Here is a 20,302-nt window from a genome sequence, read left to right as displayed (position 1 = left end):
ACCTCACTACAAATAACTCAATTTCGTTTCTTTTTATGGCTAAGTAATATTCCATTGTATATATGGACCACATCATCTTTATCCATTCATCTGTTGATGGACACTTAGGTTGCTTCCATGGCCTGGCTATTGTAAATAGAGCTGCATTGAACATTGTGCTCCATTACTCCTTATGAATTATGGTTTTCTCAGGGTATATGCCCACTAGTGGGATTGCTGGGTCATATCGTAGTTCTATTTTTAGTTTTTTAAGGAACCTCCATACTGTTCTCCATAGTGGCTGTATCAATTAACATTCCAACCAACAGTGCAAGAGGATTCCCTTTTCTCCACACCCTCTCCAGCACTTATTGTTGGTAGAATTTTTGATGATGGCCATTCTGACTGGTGTCAAGTAATACCTAATTGTAGTTTTTATTTGCATTTCTGTAATGATTAGTGATTTTGAGCATCCTTTCATGTGTTTGTTGGCAATCTGTATATCTTCTTTGGAGAAATGACTATTTAGGTCTACTGCCCATTTTTGGATTAGGTTGTTTGTTGTTTTTATATTGAGCTCATAAGCTGCTTTAATATTTTGGAGATTAATCCTTTGTCAGTTGCTTTTTTTGCAAATAATTTCTCCCATTTTGAGGGTTGTCTTTTCATCTTGTTTATGGTTTCTTTTGCTTTGCAAAACTTTTATGTTTCATTAGGTCCCATTTGTTTATATTTCCATTTCTCTAGGAGGTGGGTCAAAAAGGATCTTGCTGTGATTTACGTCATAGAGTGTTCTGCCTATGTTTTCCTCTAGGAATTTTATAGTGTCTGGCCTTACATTTAGGTCTTAAATACATTTGAAGTTTATTTTTATGTATGATTTTAGGGACTGTTCTAATTTCATGCTTTTACATGTAGCTGTCCAGTTTTCCCAACACTGCTTATTGAAGAGGCTGTCTTTTCTCCATTGTATATTCTGATCTCCTTTATCAAAGATAAGGTGACCATATGTGCGTGGCTTTATCTCTAGGCTTTCTATCCTGTTCCATTGGTCTATGTTTCTGTTTTTGTGCCAGTACCATACTGTCTTGATTTCTGTAGCTTTGTAGTATAGTCTGAAGTCCAGGAGCGTGATTCCTCCAGCTCCCTTTTTCTTTCTCAAGATTGCTTTGGCTATTTGGGGTCCTTTGTGTTTCCATACAAATTGTGAAATTTTTTGTTCTAATTCTGTGAAAAATGCCATTGGTAGTTGATAGGGATTGCAATGAATCTTTAGATTGCTTTGGGTTGTATGGTCATTTTCACAACGTTGATTCTTCCAATCTAAGAACATGGTATATCTCTCCATCTGTTTGTATCATTTTTAATTTCTTCCATCAGTGTCTTATAGTTTTCTGCATACAGGTCTTTTGTCTCCTTAGGTAGGTTTATTCCTAGGTATTTTATTCTTTTTGTTGCAATGGTAAATGGGAGTGTTTCCTTAATTTCTCCTTCAGTTTTCATCATTAGTGTACAGGAATGCAAGAGATTTCTGTGCATTAATTTTGTATCCTGCCACTTTCCCAAATTAATTGATTAGCTCTAGTAGTGTTCTGGTAGCATCTTTGGGGTCCTCCTTGTATAGTATCATGTCATATGCAAACTGACCATTTTACTTCTTCTCCAATTTGGATTCCTTTTATTTCTTTTTCTTCTGTAATTGCTGTGGGTAAAACTTCCAAAACTTTGTTGAATAATAGCAGTGAGAGTGGGCAGCCTTGTCTTTTTCCTGATCTTAGTGGAAATGGTTTCAGTTTTTCACCACTGAGAACAATGTTGTCTGTGGGTTTGTCATATATGGCCTTTATTATGTTGAGGTAAGTTCCCTCTGTGCTTACTTTCTGGAAGGTTTTTATCTTAAATGAGTGTTGAATATTGTCAAAAGCTTTTTCTGCATCTATTGAGATTATCATATGGTTTTTCTCCTTCAGTTTGTTAATATGGTTTATCACATTGATTTGCATATATTGAAGAATCCTTGCATTCCTGTGATAAACCCCACTTGATCATGGTGTATGATCCTTTTAATGTGCTGTTGGATTCTGTTTGCAGGTATTTTGTTGAGGATTTTTGCATCTATGTTCATCAGTGATATTGGTCTGTAGTTTTCTTTCTTTGTGACATCTTTGTCTGGTTTTGGTACCAGGGTGATGTTGGCCTCGTAGAATGAGTTTGGGCGTGTTCCTTCCTCTGCTTTATTTTGGAAGAGTTTGAGAAGGATAGGCATTAGCTCTTCTCTAAATGTTTGATACAATTCACCTGTGAAGCCATCTGGTGCCTGGGCTTTTGTTTGTTGGAAGAGTTTTAATCACAGTTTCAATTTCAGTGCTTCTCTTCTAAGAATTTGTCCATTCCTCCCAGGTTGTCCATCTGATTGGAATATAGTTGCTTATAGTAATCTCTCATGATCCTTTTGTATTTCTGCAGTGTCTGGTGTTACTTCTCCTTTTTCTTTTCTAATTCTGTTGAGTTGAGTCTTCTCCCTTTTTATCTTGATGAGGCTGGCTAATGGTTTATCAATTTTGTTTATCTCCTCAAAGAACCAGATTTAGTTTTATTGTTCTTTACTATCATTTCCTTCATTTCTTTTTCATTTATTTCTGATCTGATCTTTACGATTTCTTTCCTTCTGCTAACTTTGTGGTTTTCTTTTGTTGTTCTTTCTCTAATTGCTTTAGGTGTAAGGTTAGGTTGTTTATCTGAGATTGTCTTGTTTCTTGAAATAGGATGTATTGCTATAAACTTCCCTCTTAGAACTATTTTCGCTGCATCCCATAGGTTTTGGGTCATCGTGTTTTCATTGTCATTTCTTTCTAGGTATTTTTTGATTTCCTCTTTGATTTATTCATTGATATCTTGGTTATTTAGTATTCTATTGTTTAGCCTCCATGTGTTTATATTTTTTACAGTGTTTTTCCTGTAATTAATATCTAGTCTCATAGCGTTGTGGTTGGAAAAGATACTTGATACGATTTCAATTTTCTTAAATTTACTAAGGCTTGATTTGTGACCCACAATATCATCTATCCTGGAGAATGTTCCTTGAGCTCTTAAGAAGAAAGTGTATTCTGTAGTTTTTGGATGAAATGTACTATAAATATTAATTGAGTCCATCTTGTTTAATGTGTCATTTAAAGCTTGTGTTTCCTTATTTATTTTCATTTTGGGTGATCTGTCCATTGGTGAAAGTGGGATGTTAAAGTCCCCTACTATGATTGTGTTACTGTCAATTTCCCCTTTTATGGCTGTTAACATTTGCCTTATGTATTGAGGTGCTCCTCTGTTGAGTGCATAAATATTTACAATTGTTATATCTTCTTCTTGGATTGATCCCTTGATCATTATGTAGTGTCCTTCTTTGTCTCTTGTAAGTCTTTATTTTAAAATATATATTTTCTGATGTGAGAATTGCTACTCTAGCTTTCTTTTGATTTCCATTTGCATGGAATATCTTTTTCCATCCCCTCACTTTCAGTCTCTATGTGTTCCTAGGTCTGAAGTGGGTTTCTTGTAGACAGCATATATATAGGTCTTGCTTTTTTATCCATTCAACCAGTCTATGTCTTTTGGTTGGAGCTTTTAATACATTTACATTTAAGGTAATTATCGTTATGTATGTCCCTATTACCATTTTCTTAATTGTTTTGGGTTTGTTATTGTAGGTCTTTTCCTTCACTTGTGTTTCCTGCCTAGAGAAGTTCCTTTAGCATTTGTTGTAAATTTGTGGTGCTGAATTCTCTTAGCTTTTGGTTGTCTGTAAAGGTTTTAATTTCTCTGTTGAATCTGAATGAGATCCTTGCTGGGTAGAGTAATCTTGGCTGTAGGTTATTCCCTTTCATCACTTTAAACAGGTCCTGCCACTCCCTCTGGCTTTCAGGGTTTCTGCTGCTAGATCAGCTGTTAACCTTATGGGGATTCCCCTGTATGTTATTTGTTGCTTTTCCCTTGCTGCTTTTAATATTTTTTCTTAGTATTTAATTTTTGATAGTTTGATTAATATGTGTCTTGGTGTGTTTCTCCTTGGTTTTATCCTGTATGGGACCCTCTGTGCTTCCTGTACTTGATTGACCTATCCTTTCCCATATTAGGGAAGTTTTCAACTATAATCTCTTCAAATATTTCCTCAGTCCCTTTCTTTTTCTCTTCTTCTTCTGGGACCCCTATATTTCGAATGTTGGTGCATTTAATATTGTTCCAGAGGTCTCTGAGACTGTCCTCAGTTCTTTTCATTTTGGCTTTCTGGTGAATGTCTAACTCAGTTTGGTTATGTATATGTTTGCCTAAATGACATATTTAGTTGGTTTTGAACTTTTAATAGGGGAACCGGGCTGTCCATGATTTTCATATGTGTCCTTTTATCACAGCATTCTGTTACTGATTCATGTATATTTATATTTAGTTGTAGCTCACTAATTTTTATAGGATATTCCATACTTTTATGTTATTTTCACATTATTCTATGGATTGTCATTATTTTCATAGATTACAGCATATTTGTTGTTTATCTGATATTCAAGTTTAACTGGGCATGTTATATTTTTATTGGCTAAATTTATTACAAATGACACTCTGTCAAGAGACAACAGTTATTATTAATCTAATTCTCTGTATCCAAGGTCCATTCAGATGAAAACAAGAAATAAATATTACACTCTTTATATAAATAGTTTTACCAAAGATAAAAATAAGAGAGAAGAAAGTAGATATCTAATCTGATATTATTGAAGAATATACCAGAATTTATTAAATATCAACAAATAAGTTTCTTTTTAGTTACTAACCTATGTTCTCTCTTGTTCTTTGGGATTATCAATGGTAGTGCTAAACTAATGATGTCATACCAACTTTAAATGTGTCTTTGATCCATAAGAAAAATTGATCACCTGTCAACCAAAATTTAATCTTTACAGCACTAGTATTTTCCTATTTTTCCCTCTTTTTTTTTTTTTTTTTTTTTTTTTTTTTTTTTTGTGGTACGCGGGCCTCTCACTGTTGTGGCCTCTCCCGTTGTGGAGCACAGGCTCCAGACGTGCAGGCTCAGCGGCCATGGCTCACGGGCCCAGCCGCTCCGTGGCATGTGGGATCTTCCCGGACCGGGGCACGAACCCGTGTCCCCTGCATCGGCAGGCGGACTCTCAACCACTGCGCCACCAGGGAAGCCCTCCCTCATTTTTAAAGAAGATTCAGCGAGGTTAAATTTTTTTATGAAGCGATATTGGTCATTATATTTTCTCTTCTTTTTAAAAATATGAAAATTCCAAAGTTCTTGGTAGCCACTTCCTGGCCTATGAGAGATATAAAATCACATTACTGACACAAATTCTTGAAATGTCCATATCATGTTTTAAAATAGTAACTATTAATTAGGTTTTCTCTCTAATATTTATCTTATGAAATATCATTGCAAAAATGTACTTAAATAATTTGCTACTGGAAAAATCCAGTCAACTTGTCTTGTAAGCATTGTATTGAACAAATTATATTAGGCCATGATTAGGAAAACTTATCCAGAAATTCTAATGTGATATTTTTTGGACTTTCATAACTTTTAATTTCTTTCTATATGCTGTATTTTTTAGTGCATTACATTTAGTGCATTACATTCTTTACCTGAATGTAATAACGCCATTTAAGATAAATTATGTTTGAAGTATTGTGATTAGAAAACATTAAGACAATTTGAAGAATCAGATTAGTGTAACTGAACTTCAAAGGAATAATTTGTGTAAGTATACATTTTACAATATTCCTTAACTTCCTTCTCCAGCCTAAGGTTTCCTAATTTGTTGTATTTTTCAGTGCAGAAATACTGACATTTTTCTCAAAATGGCCCTTTTTTGTTGGCCCTTTTTTTAAAGTTATTAACAGAATTCAGAGACCATTAGTTTTACCTTATATTAAAAATAAAAATTGTTTTTTAAATGTTTTAGTGTATGGATTATGATCCAAATCAATAAAATATTAATTTGGCCATTCACATTTATTGAGCAATAAAGATATCTGTGAGGCATTCTACATGAGTTAGTAAGTACTGATTTACTAGTCTTAAAAACTACCTACTTGCGCCATGGCATTTTTTCCATTGAGTTTTTTAATAAAATATTCTAGAATCAATAAAATGCATGGTGCCAAGAAAAAAAAATAGAGATGATCTATTATGTTTATACAACATGGATGTCCTAGGTATCACAAAGTAATATAATTCAGACACTATACTAATTAATTGGGTAGCTACGCAAAGAGAACATTAAAAAATACAATAAAAGGTCTGATTTTTAAAGAAATCTTTGCATATAAACACAGTTATGGCTATAACAAATGAACATGGCTTTATTTAGATCTGCAAGATAAAAAAAAACCAATCGCTCTGCCTCTTCCTTGTTTCTTTCACTTGAAGCCAGACAGAGAAAGAGAGTCCATCTTTGGTATCACTTAATAGACTGCAATTTGGTTTGCCTTCTTTTCTGCCTTCTTTCGACCTTCTTTTCCTTTTTTTATCAATTGTATAGTAAGCATTTCCCTCCTGCCATCCACTTAAGGTCAACTGGCTTTTTAAAATCTTTCCTCATGCTCATTTCATGATTATTTATAGACTGCATTGTAAAAGAAGCTTATTGACAATATATACTTAATCACATACTTGAAAAACTAATATTTTATTTTTCTAGAATAAGAGATGACTTTTCTAAACATTTTTTGTCAGTTATCAATAAGCTAAAAATTAGATTAGGTAATGAGGGAAATTATAGCCAAATAAATTAAACATAAGGTGTGTGTGTAGGATTTTGGTTGGGTGAGGTGGAGAGAGCAGGAAAAAAGACCATAAGGACCTACTTTCTTGTTTTCATCATTCTATATCTGTTGAAAATGTACCCACCTACACTTTAAGACTTAGCGGATTCTCCAACTCAAGTTCTTGGAACAGTAATTTTTTTTTTTTTTTTTTTGTAATAGAGATGCCTATACACATTTTTATCACCAGCATGTTACAAGATCTAGAATAACACTCACCTGAACTGTACTGTTCTTATGCATCTGTCATTTCTCAATCTTAAGGCAACCAAGTCTTCTACCAGCTTTTGTTAATTTTAATCCAACCTCTTGTTCTTCTCCTCTTGCTCATTCTTTTCTCAGCCTTAAGTCATACAAATACATATTTTATATGTTCTGGCACTTCTGATATTTACGTTTGTGTTTAATGATTTCTTGCCATGATATTCAATATCTGACATCTTGGAATAGTCTAGTCCATTGTCTAGTTTTACCTCTAGTTATAATGTTTCTGACAAGAATGAATCATTGCAATGGAGCCTCTTAATAGGGGCATTACTGTGGCAGTAGATGTAAATTGAGGTTCCAAACAACCCAGAAGAGCAATAATGGAAGCGATCAGTGATTAAATGAACTGCACATATAATTGTATACATATGACTCAGACGAATCACTTGCACTGAAAAGGACAGAGAAGGCTTAAAGAGGGAGAATTAGAATGATATTTGAGAGAAATACAGCTTGAATAAAGAGCAGGAAGAGGTGAAGTTATTATGGCAAGTGGAGCAGGTTTACTTATAAAAGTAATCGTAAATATTACTCATAATAACTGCATTGTTACTGATCCACTCATAGTAGAACATGTTGTTTGAGAGGATTTACTCCTTTTATCTGATGAGAATGAATTTACATTGAATGTAAACTTTCATCTAATACTCCATAAAATCCCAGATATCTCTCTTAAACTCCAGGCTTATGTACAAAAAGCTTGAATATCCCCTATTGGATATCCCACTAGGACTAAAACCATAGTATATCTAAAATTGGTATGTCTAAAATTTTCCTCAAAATATGCCTGGTTTTTGCTTTTTCCCAAGTTTGGTTGCAGTAGCAACATTTACCCAGTGATAAAAACGTGAAAACCCAAAATTGTTTTGTACACTTTCTTCTTAGGCTTCAGATCTAATCAATAAATTCTTTTGTTTTTATCAGCAATCTCCCTTGCAGATGTACCCTCCTCCCTATGCCCTTGCATCTTTCTTAACTTCTTGACGTTGCTTGTCTGGATTGTCATGAGAGCTTCTTACCAGATCTCACTGACCTCAAGATGTCATCAGATCTAACTCATCCAATTGCCAGAGGAATCATTCTAAATTCAAATCTGATTCTGTTGCTTCCTTGGCTTTAAATTTCACCATTCATGAAAACAGTGATTAGCTCTGCCATATTCATGTTGGTAATAATACACGTATAATATTAACACTAAGCCATGGGGCTAGCCCCACCTCTCTGGGAATCTTTTAAAAGTACATGTACATTTTTAAAGGTTGTTCTCATAATGCAGTCTATAGTTTCATTTAACTGGAAAACGTGGGATCATGAAGTTTTCACTTACATTACCACCAAGTATATGAAAAATACACCACCTGTTTTTTAAATCTCATAACATTGTTTCCACCCCCACCCCACCCCCCTTATCCTTATGGCAATTTTTGCTTTACCAAAATTAAGCAAACTAGCAGCCCCTAGGCAGAATCTGGTACACAGATATGTTTCAAAGTATCGGGCTATAATTTAAGAATCATGAGATTGTAAATTAACAGCTTGATTTCCAGCTTATCTTGAAAAAAATTGGAAAGTTAGAAATACTGTATATAATTTCCTATAAGATAATGATTATTTGAAGGTGAGGGGCTACTGCCCCCTTTTGACAGCCTGACTGCTCCATTTGTCCTCAGTTTACTCAGCTGCTTTCTTCTACCACACATCCAGTCTTTTAAGGCCTTTGGGGCAGAGAAACACAGTGCTTGTCTTATCCTGCCCAATATGAGATGGGAAAGATTCTAGTGACTTTGTTTTTCAACTTTGTAGCACCTTCAGTGTTTACCATGGTGTTCATCTTATTTTGAATGTTCAATAAGTTAGTTTTGGTATAGTTGAATGATACATACAAATGAGGTGCTACAAAATCTTGCCAAGCTGCCTGAAAGCATGCATTTGTTTCTCAACTGATCAAATGGCTTGTCTCCCTTGTTAATTTGTTTAGTTAACCACCTGCCTATTTGTTTTCCTGTTTATCCCACCTTATTTGGCTTTAATCGAATGTTCCTAGATGGCAGAGTTCATGCATTTTAATGCCCTTTGTTCAAAAATGCATTAGTAAGCATCATTGCTGAATAATACCAATAAACACATGTAGAAAAGATTTCTGCGTACTTTTATTACAATAGTAATTAAGTGATTAAATATGTAGGTAACATAATAGCCTTATTGGCAATAATAGGCTTCCCAAAACACTAATTTGAGGCCATATCAAGTTGAGACTCAACTGGAACTATATTAATGTCTGTAATTAGGGTCAATGTAGACCAAGGGGTCTCCGGTGGCTGCTAGGAAGGATTAATCACCCAGATGCAGCAGGTGATAGCATTAATGGCTTAGGTTAAGAGGGGTCTGCCTGAAACTTCCCATGCCCCTTGACTAAGCGGCAAGGATATGTTTCTTACACGTGTATCATCAGCAAGTCTCCTTGCAGCACTACCTGTGTGCAACTCTTAAGTTCGAAGTTTCAGCAGCCTGGGCCTTTGAAAAGCTATTTGGAAAGTTTCCCAGGTTGTGTGCTGCAGAAGCTGAAGGCAGTATAGTGATAATTAATAAAGTGCCAGACTGGATAATTGTAGGAACTGTAAAAGATACTAAAATGTTGTTACCAGAGGCTCAGATGCACCTGTGAACGTGTGAAGTTAATTTGCGTGAGCAACATTCCGTGAGAACGGATGGGGACAAGGGGGGTGAGATTTTCCTTAAATAATTCAGACTTCAGACAGGGTAGCTCTCTAAAACAAGAGAGAGAGAGAGAAAGAGAGGAGAGAGAGGAAAGAGGAAGGGAGGAAGGAAAGAAGGAGGGAAGGAAGAGAGGAAGGGAGGAAGGGAGAAAAGAAAGAATCTCCTGTTGGCATAGGGCTTATGAAAGGAGTTCCTCCTGCATTCTTTCATTATGTATACTTCTCTGTGACCTTGTCAAAAGTTTAAGAACCGTATTATTAGAGTTTTCTTATTCCCATAGGACTGGAATGATGGCATTGCCCTTTTAACCAATTTTTAAATAACAATAAACCTCCTTTTGTGTAACAATATACCTCCTGATACTGCAATGTGCAATGCTGAGTGAGAGGACCTTGTGTTCTGTATGTCACCCGAAATCTCACACAGGCTAATATCTATCAAGCTTCAATATACAATAAGTTAATGAGAAAAAAAGAAAAGGTTAGAATGAAGATAGCTCCCTCACAGCTTTGACATGGGGCAGGAGGTGGGGGAATTATTGAGAACCACAGCATTCTAAGCAATTTCAGAGCTTATGACAGATGATAGATCAATGGTAGCCCTACTGTTGTGATTGTTGTTTGTTGTTGTTATTTTCATTATTATTGAAATGGCTTTTCGAAAAAATGAAAAACAAATTCCTTGAGGTGAATTTTTGCCAGTGATTATTCTGATCTTCTTCTAAGTGGATGGTACAAGATGGATGTATGTAGGCAACACCTCTTCTAAATCAACGTTACCATGTACAAGCATTTTCTCCCAGAGTACTCCATTCTCTTGCATATCTGGCTCAGAAATGAACAGACTGTGTTATTTCAACAATTCCCTGGGTGACTTACAATCCAATTCATTCTGATACTAACTACTCAGAGTTAGTGAAGACCCCACGGGTTAAGGACTCAGTGCCTGCTCTCATTTCAGATACCGGCTTCAAGTCCTGAGACCCCAGGCTACTTGCATTTTTATCGGACTTGGTTTACAGATTTGGTGGTTCTCACAATCTCCCTTCAGATTTGATAATTTGCTAGAATGACACAGAAAGAATTATACTTATGATTACCGGTTTATTATAAAGAATACAAATGAAAAGCCAGATGAAGAGGTAAATAGGGTGAATGGAGAAGGGCCCTAAGTACAGTCTTTTTCTCTGTGGAGTTGGGATATGTCCCCTCCAGCTACATTGATATGTTAACTAACAAGGAAGCTTCTGCAAATCTCATGGTTCAGAGGTTTTCTACTGAGGTTTTGTTACCTAGGCCTGATTGATTAAATCATCGGCCACATGCCTGAACTTCAGCTCCAGTCCCACCACCCTCCCTGACCTCCAGGTAGGGTTCAAAGTTCTCGCTCTCTAATCAGGTGGCTGGTTCTTCTCCAGAAGCTATCTTGCCACTCTCCCCCCACCCCCAATCCTGGAGTCATCTCATTAACATAAACTGTGTGTGGTCAAAGAGGAGGGCTAGTTATTAATTAACAAAAGACCCTTCTATCGCTCAGGAAATTCCAAGCATTTTAGAAGCTCTGTGCCAGGAACCAGGGAAAAAGACCAAATATATTTTTTATTATACCATGCAAGCTTTGCCAGATATTGGTTCTTCTGAGTTTCTTATCCTTTCCATTGTCTTTGGGAATTTTTAAGTACTAAAACCATGACTTCACCCTTTTCTGTTTTTCTTGGAGACCAGTGTTGTTGAAACTGCCCATACATAAAATGAATACAATTATTTATACCTGTATTTCTCTGCAAAAACCATACAAATTAGTTTGCTTAAAATCCATGTACAGTTTATTTTATTTTTTTGTTTGCGTTTTGTAGGCTTTTGATGCAGCAACTCAATTTGCTTGCCTTCTCTTTAGATATGAAATTACATGTAATCTCTATGCCAAATAAAACCATTTTCCCACTCTCAGTGTATTTATCCTTCACTTTATGTTCTTATGTTTAAGTCTTTCTGACATTGGATTTATTCAATGGTAAAACAAAAAGCTCAAAACTAAACATGTATAGTGTATTTGTTTATATTTCTATACCACATACATATATTGAGTATAATCAATTATGTATTTGTGTTTTAATCTGCCTCATTCTGGGAGTTTCCTTTAAGGAGATTTTGTCTTTAACATATGTCTTTTTAAAAATATAAATATACAACCTGTGGAAAAAAAAAGTGCAGAGACAGAAAATCATGACACCACAGAATGCCACTATTTCTTTTCCTTTTGATTAATCCAACATGCAAATATAAAAGCATTTTGGTTACTTAAGAAGTTCAATGATGTTTTGTTTTTTTATTCTTATAAATGAAAATATGAACTTAGTCTTTACATGATAACATGTAGGGGAGATACATTAGCAAAACTTTTCTTAATGAAGTGTCTAATATAGCCTCTCCAAGTTTCTATATCCATCTGTAAGGTCATACATACGTACATGCCTGTGCATACTTATAATACGAACAAGAAAGCCTATTTTACAATGTTAGGAGGAGAATGGACATCTTTTTTTATACTTACATATCCAAATGCATGTCAATCTTTCTGTTATTAAGCTCTTTAAAATAATTGTTTCTTTTTATTTCTAGGTAACCTTCAAAGCATCAAGATATTCAGTTTCACCAGATTTAAAATATGTTCTTCTGGCATATGATGTCAAACAGGTAAAGGAGTGATCTTTGAAAACAATTTTTTCATTGTGTTTTGCATTCAAGTGACAGTTCATAGTTGTGTTGCATTCAAGTGACAGTTCATAGTTGTCCTTGGTCATCTACTCAACTAGAGAAAATTTGACATATCCAGTAGGTGCAGGTGAATACTGATAACCGATATTGCGCAAGAGAGTTTTGGCAACAATGTCCTTTCTTCCACACCCAGCTAACAAATAACTGGAACAATCTGCTAGGTGCCTGTGCTGGTCCAAGTCCACCTCTTTTAGAGGAGAGTGTGGCAGAGCTTAGCAAATCCAAAAAATGGGGGCTTTTGACAATTCCAGGATAAGCCTTAATATCTACTTGGGTTGTATGTATATGTAGATTAAGGGGTTTCCTAATGGCTGTGCCTGAGCTGCAGTGTGTATTGTGGGAAGAGCTGGTGAAAACATTGATTCAGTTTATGGTCAAAGGATTCTTCGTTGGTTTTTGAGCATAAGCCTTGTGGTTGTAGAAATTTCTAAAAGTGGGGCAAGGCAAGGAATCAATTCTGAACAAATAAAGTGTTCTAATTGCAATTAGTATTTCATTATTCCATGTCAGCTCTATAGCACAATTAGAGCAATATGTATGGTTGTGGAGTATTTTTACTCGGATATAATTTGCACTGTTAAAAAGGAAAGTAAATGTTGAAAAGGCAATTCAGCAGATTAGCTTCTATAGAAAATAAATGATTTTGGAAATTATTCAAGAATGTTTTGTGTGCTTTAAGGCAGACAATAAAAATTTATAGACTTAAAGCAGGAAGCCTCCTATAATGCATTGAAACCCTTCGAGCACATGAAATGTTACTGTTCAAAGGACCTTCTACTTGATGGTTTTAGTCTTTTGAAATATACATGTGTTATATTTTTAGACAAGTTTATATTTCTTATTTAAAATAATTAATTTACTCTACAAAAGGCGGGGAGACTGTAATCAAAGACATCTTTTTCCTGTTATAAATTTTAGCCTTTTTCCTTTACCTTTGTTCTGTGTTCTCTCTACTCATTGAGATTTTGAAAAACATGTAATAGTAGGAAAAGTGCTTGAGCTTTATAACCAAACTATTACAGCATCCTCAGGTTTTTAAAACAATATTTATCTAAAGAGTTTTAACTTAAAATGACTGCTATATTAAAATGATAATAAACTTTTAAAATTCTCAGATTTCAGTAGCTACAATTTGTTTTATTCTGTTTCACTGATCTATGTGTCTATCCTTCTGCTAGTTCCACATAGTCTTTGCTTATTTTGGATATTTTACATAAATGGAATCAGCCAGTATATGACTGTTGTCTGGCTTCTTTCACTTAGTAGAATGCTTTTTAGATTTATCCACATTATAATATGTATCAGTACTTCGTTCCCTTTTTATGGTTGAATACTATTTCATTGTATGTATGTACTACATTTATTCATTTATCCATTGAAGGATTCTTGGGTTTTTTCCACCTTTTGGCTGTTATGAATAGTGTTATTGTAAACATTTGTGCACAAGCATTTTTTTTGAGTACCTGTTTTCAACTTCGGAGATAAATATTGAGGTGTGAAATTGCTGGGTAATATGATAATTCTATGTTTATCTTTTTGAGAAACCACCAAATCACTTTCTAAAATGGCTGCACCATTTTATATTCCCATGGGCAATGTACAAGTGTTTCAGTTTCTCTGTATCCTCACCAACAGTTGTTATTTTCCATTCTTCTTATTGTAGCTATCCTAATGTATATGAATTGATATCTCATTGTGGTTTTGGTGTATACCTCCCTAATTAGACTAATGATGTTAAGCATATTTTTATATATTTGTTGGCCTTCTGTGTTTCTTCTTTGGAGAAATGTCTCTTCAAGTCCATTGCGTTTTTTTTTTTTTTCTTTTTGTAGTTGAATTTGAGAGCTGTTTAGATATTCTGGATAGAAGACCTTTCTCAAATATATGATTTGCAAATATTTTCTTCCAATCAGTAGATTGTTTTTTCACTTTTTTGATAATGTCCTTTGGTGCATACATTTTTAAAATTCTGATGAAGTATGATTTATCTATTTTTGTCTCTTGTTACTCATGCTTTTGGTACCATATCTAAGAATACATTGCCAAATTCAAGGTCATGAAGTTGTACCCTTGTGGTTTCTTCTAAGAGTTTTATAGTTTCAGTTCTTATATTTAGGTTGTTGATATATTTTGAAATATTACTTTTTATTGTTTGAGATAGCCTTAAAAATGTTTTAAGGTTCCTGTTATATATTGAAAAACCATTCCAAAATGGTTTTGTTGGTTTATACTGCCCTTAGGCAATGCATAGCCTGTTACATTGACATATATACATTACCATGTGTAAAATAGATAGCTAGTGGGAAGCTGCTGCATAGCACAAGGAGATCAGCTCGGTGCTTTATGAAGACTTGGAGGGGTGGGATAGGGAGGATGGGAGGGAGGCTAAAGAGGGAGGGGATATATGTATATGTATAGCTGATTTGCTTTGTAGTACAGCAGAACCTAACACAACATTGTAAAGCAATTATAGTCCAATAAAGAAAAACAGAGTAATTATTAAATTGATAGATTATATATAACCTAACTACTAATTGAATGCATACAGAACGCCCCCCACACACACATCACACACATATGCACAACAAGTATTAGTGTTATATTACTATGTAATAAATTACCCCAAACTTAGTGACTTAAAAAAAAAAATTACTGTTGTTCACAGTTTGTGTGTATTAGGAATTTGGGATTGGCTTAAGTGGGAGGTTCTGGCTTTAATGATGTTGCAATCAGGTATCAGCTGGGGCTGCAGTCATCTGACAGCTTGACTGAGGCTGGAGGATAGACATCCAAGGTAGATCTCTCACATAGATGGGTAATTGGTGTTTGCTGATGTCATGAGGCCTCAGGTTTCTCCACATGAAAGTCTCTACAGTGCTACTTGAGGGTCCTCATAACATGGTACTTGGATTATCCCAGAGTGAGTAACGCAGAAGATAAAGAGAGATTTCAGTGCCTTGCCTGATCTCTCTTTGGAAGTAACCTGTTATTTTCACCATGTATGTATATTTTTTGTCACACAAGTCAGCTCTAATTCAGTGCTGGAGGGGGCTACCAGAGGGTGAGGATTTGGGGAGACCATCTTAGAGGCTGACAAATGTAGTCCCCAAATATTTCATATTCATCCTATGTGAAGTATACTCAAGGCCCCCCAAATTTTTATCCATTACAGCACAGCATTTTAATCAAGCAGATCAATGTCCTTAGGCATGGTTTCTTGACTATAGTCCCTTGAGTATATTTATATATTCATATATAAAATTAAAATGCTCAATATATATCCATATGTTTGTATCCATATAAATACTATAAAGATACACATATATTTTAATATGTATTTAAATACCAATTTGACTATTATTCTCAGGTTGTTTTTTTTTAGCTTTATTGTGAATAACATTTACTTATTCCATTCATTTATCTTTTGTAGTCTTAGTATTTTTTTAAACATTTATATGTACAATTCAATCATTAGTTTTATTGTCCTTTCTTTAAATATATCACTAACTTTTTGGTTTTAATTGTTTTTTGACTTGAAGAAATTTTGAATTTTATGAATTTTTATCTTTCACTTTGTTGTGTTTATTTTTGTTCTAGGCTTAGAGAAATGCCTCCCAATATGATAAATATAAACTTGTATTTTTTTTAATTTTTATATATTTTATGCGTAAACATTCATTCTATTTTAGTTGCAATTGTTTATGGTGACAAGTGATCAAAACCTCTCTTTCTAATGATCATAGTAATAAAAAGACCTATCTTTCATATGAGTGAATGTAAGCATATGCAGTCTTCGGAGGGGCAAGACTCCAAAGGGACATTTTTGATGTATTATTGGAAAACCACCCAACACAATAAACTGTTTCATGAATGCCATACCTGTCCTCAGTTTCCCCATGACTATAATGAAGAGGGAAGAAGTATGAATGCTTCTCAAACTTACTCAAATTTACTGTCCTGAAAAATTTCCTGGTCATGTGATAATAATCCTGCCTCTGGGATCCTGTGCAAGATCCACTATACAGGATCTAGCACTGTTATCTTGGAGTCAGAGGAGCTTGCTGGGGAGAGCTAATTTAGTTTTATTTCCCTACTGATATTCTCAATTTGAATCAAATATCAATAATTTAGTGTAGGCCAAATTTAGAAAGTGTCTTTTAGGTCAACAACTGAGTTCTTCTGTGTGTAACCTGTGGGCTACCAATGTTGAATCACACTAATCTGTGGGTTACCAATGTTGAAATGCTTTATTCAGAGCTTAAGTTGGCATCATCATCGTGTCTAAGCTATGAAGAGTATGATTCTGACTTTTTTCTTAGCTTTATTTTTATTTTTATTTTTTTCTTATCTTTTTACATGTTAACTGTACTATTTTAACAAACACTACAATGATCTGCAATTGTAGTACAGTAAGTTCCTTACATATGAACGAGTTCCGTTCCGAGAGCCCAATTTGTTCATAAGTCCAACAAAGTTAGCCTAGGTACCCAACTAACACAATCGGCTATATAGTACTGTACTGTAATAGGTTCAGAATACTTTTCACACAAATAATACGTAAAAAACAAACACCAAAAATAAAAACATTTTTAATCTTACAGTACAGTACCTTGAAAAGTGCAGTAGTACAGTACAACAGCTGGCATCCAGGGGCTGGCATCGAGTGAACAGGCAGGAAGAGTTACTGACTGAAGGAGGGAGAGGTGGTGGGAGATGGTAGAGCTGAAGGATCGTCAGCAATAGGAGATGGAGGGCAAGCTGCAATTTTACTCACGCCTGACGCTGATGGCACAGGTTCTGGTTCCTTGCTGGATTCAATTCTATCTACACTCTTGAAAAAACGATCCAGTGATGTCTGGGTGGTAGCTCTTTTTTTCTCATCATAGATGACAGGGTAGCACTGGATTGTATTCTCAACGGCTGCTGCAACCTTCCTGTACTGTTCTACATTCGGGTATGGCTCAAAAACTCACAGTGCCTCCTCAAATAAAGAAAATCCCCTTGCCATTTCCTGCATCCTGAATCTCTTTGGTTCTTCAGTTACTTCTTCCTCTTGTCTCTCTTCGTCCTTTCTCTGGGCCTCCAATTCCTGCTGCTTCTTAGCAGTACCAGCTGCATCACCACTGCTTTTATGCCTGCTTCCAGACATCCTGGGCTTAAAATAAAGATACTTACTGTACTACTGTACTCTATACAGTACTGTACAGTAAAGTACACAAAAGCACAACCACTTGTAGAGGACGTATGCACACGACAGTGTACACCAGACACATGAACTAACTTAACGTGATTGGACATGGGAATGCATGTTCGCATCTTTGAAAGTTCACAGTTTGAAGGTTCTTATGTAGGGGACTAACTGTATCCATAGTCATAAAGCAATTACGATTACTAATATAGTGTTATGGACAGTTTTTGAAGATTCTGTATCAGGAGTTGCATGCTAAATAAATCATGGAAACTATAAGCCAATGATTTTTTAGTCCTTTGCAAAGAAGCCAAAATAATATTCATTTTTGTATCAATGTCAATTTTATTGAACTTAGGCTGAATCTTTTCTGTTGAGATGTACAACTATTAATTAATTCTAATATGATTAATATGAAGACTGTTTCCCCCATGCAAATTATTTGTGTTCTACAACATCAAAAAGGTAATTTGAACAAAGTGAGAAGTTGCTCTTCTTTTTCTGGCCAGATTAATATTTCTCATATTTTGGGCCAATAGCATGCTTCCTAGGTTGTTCTTCTGCTCCACAGAATTTGAGAATGTTTTGTGCTTGTTGTCTACAGGAATCTGTGGACAGATCAAGGTAAATGATATTCTCCTGTAAGACTCTTACAGATAAGTGGGGGAAAGAGGGAGAAAAGATCGTTTATGATTGGAAGGAAAGATGAGTCTTCCTGTAGGAAGGTAGAGAATGCCACAGGGGCACTTTGGGGTGATCTTGTGATCCTTAAGACCGTAAGAGTGCTGTTTATTCCGTTTGCTGCAGAAGGAGAAGTCTACTGGCGATGGTAGAGCTTAAGCCTGGCTGCCCCTGCTGAAGTGCTTTACTTGAGGCTGGGAAGCTTCCTGATAGTTTGTTTTTTTATGCCCAGACCACTTGTCACAATTGCAGGAACTGTCAGACCCATATCACTTGGTGACCCTGTTTACACAGAAGCTGACACCAAAGCAAAGCAAACTTAAAAACCTCCAGGTGATGTCCCAGAAATGCTGGAGAAAGGAGCAGGAAATCAGACTGCACATTTTCCTCTTTTTTTAAAAGAAGATATTAAACTTGCATAATCAAAGGGAAAATAAATAAACTAAACCAAAATAAATCTCACCTCATATATCCAGATTGTTGAGCTTATCCAGCTATTTTTTAGGATGTAACAATATCTGAGAGAAATATTTCTAAAATAAATGGTATATTTTCTGCATTATTAGACCAAGGAAAGAGAACTCAATAAATGCTTTTCTCCTTGGTTCATGGCTACCATTATGAACACTGATTACTCTGCAGTAACCCTGCAGGAAACCTGCCTGGTTTCTCGCATCTGTGTCCTTGTCTGAAGGATGGGATACAGAAGAATGAAGAGCCTGGAGAGAAAGACAAGTACTGTATGGTATCACTTATGTGTAGAATTTTTAAAATGCAAACTTGTTAAAACAGAATAAAATGGTGATGGCGGGTGGGGGAACAGGACAGATGTTATTTTAGGGGACAAACTTACAAGGAGTAGTAAACAAGCCCTAGAAATTATAATGCACAGTACAGTGAATATAGACAACAGTACTCTATGATAATCATCAAACTTGCTGAGACTAAAAATTATTGCAAATACCTAAAAATAAAGTGTAATTATGTAATGTGATAGAGATGCTAATTATTTCTACAGTGGCAGTCATATTACAATATATAAATGAACATGTACACATTAAACTTATACAATGTTATAGGTTAAAATATATTTCAATTTATAAAAATGGGGGGATCGTGTGCTTAAGTCACCTCTTGTCGGAAGGAATGTCATAGCCCAGGTTCCCTTCAATCACTCCTCTTCCTTTTAATCAGTGTCCCACACTCAAGCTAAGCTGATCTTTAAAACAAAAATCTGATTGTCATCCTCTGTTTAAAATCTTCCTAAGGCTTCTTGGGATAAAGAAGTCATAACAGCCTACACGGCCCTGCCTGCCATTTTACCCTCACCTTCCACAAACCACCCGCAACTTGTTCTCAGCACTTCTGGGATTTCCTTCAGTTCTTCGAAACACCATGCCCCTCCCATCATCGGGCTTTCACTACTCTTCTGCCTGGAACAAGTTCCTACCCCTTTTCTTCATATTGATCAGTTTTACTTATTCTTTAGATGCCAACTCAAGCATACATGCCTTAAACATCAAGACTGTTCCAGACCTTCTCTGATTTGGTCAAATTTCCCTATTATAAGTTTCATGGTACTCTCTCTCCCTACTGTAGAATTTATCACAACTATAATTGGGTCTAACACAATGCCTGACACAGCGTTACTAAAAAAAAAAAAAAAAAAAGAATAAATAGAAACATAATTTATGAATTAATAAAGGAGAACCTCCACCAAACTTTTCCTTAAAGTGCCAGGCAAGGGTCAGTTGCCCTTCTCTATGCCTTTATGGCATCTGGTACATACTTACCTCTCAATATTTCTGTCATTGCATTGAACACGACCATTTATGTGTACATCTCCTTGACTAAACTATAA

At 35.3% G+C, this 20,302-nt stretch overlaps 1 protein-coding gene across 5 annotated transcripts in view; it reads left to right on the top strand.

Annotated features, from left to right (window-relative positions):
• Positions 1-20,302, top strand: part of DPP10 (dipeptidyl peptidase like 10) — a gene marked incomplete at both ends in the record, with an annotated part of 1,314,496 nt that overhangs the window by 993,783 nt on the left and 300,411 nt on the right. For all 5 annotated transcript variants that reach the window (XM_082631553.1, XM_082631552.1, XM_082631551.1 and 2 more), the window contains one exon: positions 12,417-12,491. In XM_082631553.1, the coding sequence (XP_082487679.1) occupies positions 12,417-12,491 (75 nt within the window). The remainder of the gene's footprint in view (positions 1-12,416; positions 12,492-20,302) is intronic.

Source organism: Mesoplodon mirus (assembly GCF_964341445.2).
Source record: "Mesoplodon mirus genome assembly, chromosome: 8".
Taxonomy (NCBI): Eukaryota; Metazoa; Chordata; class Mammalia; order Artiodactyla; family Ziphiidae; genus Mesoplodon; species Mesoplodon mirus.
Note: the sequence above shows the minus strand (reverse complement) of the source record. Positions and strands in the feature narration are given on the sequence as shown.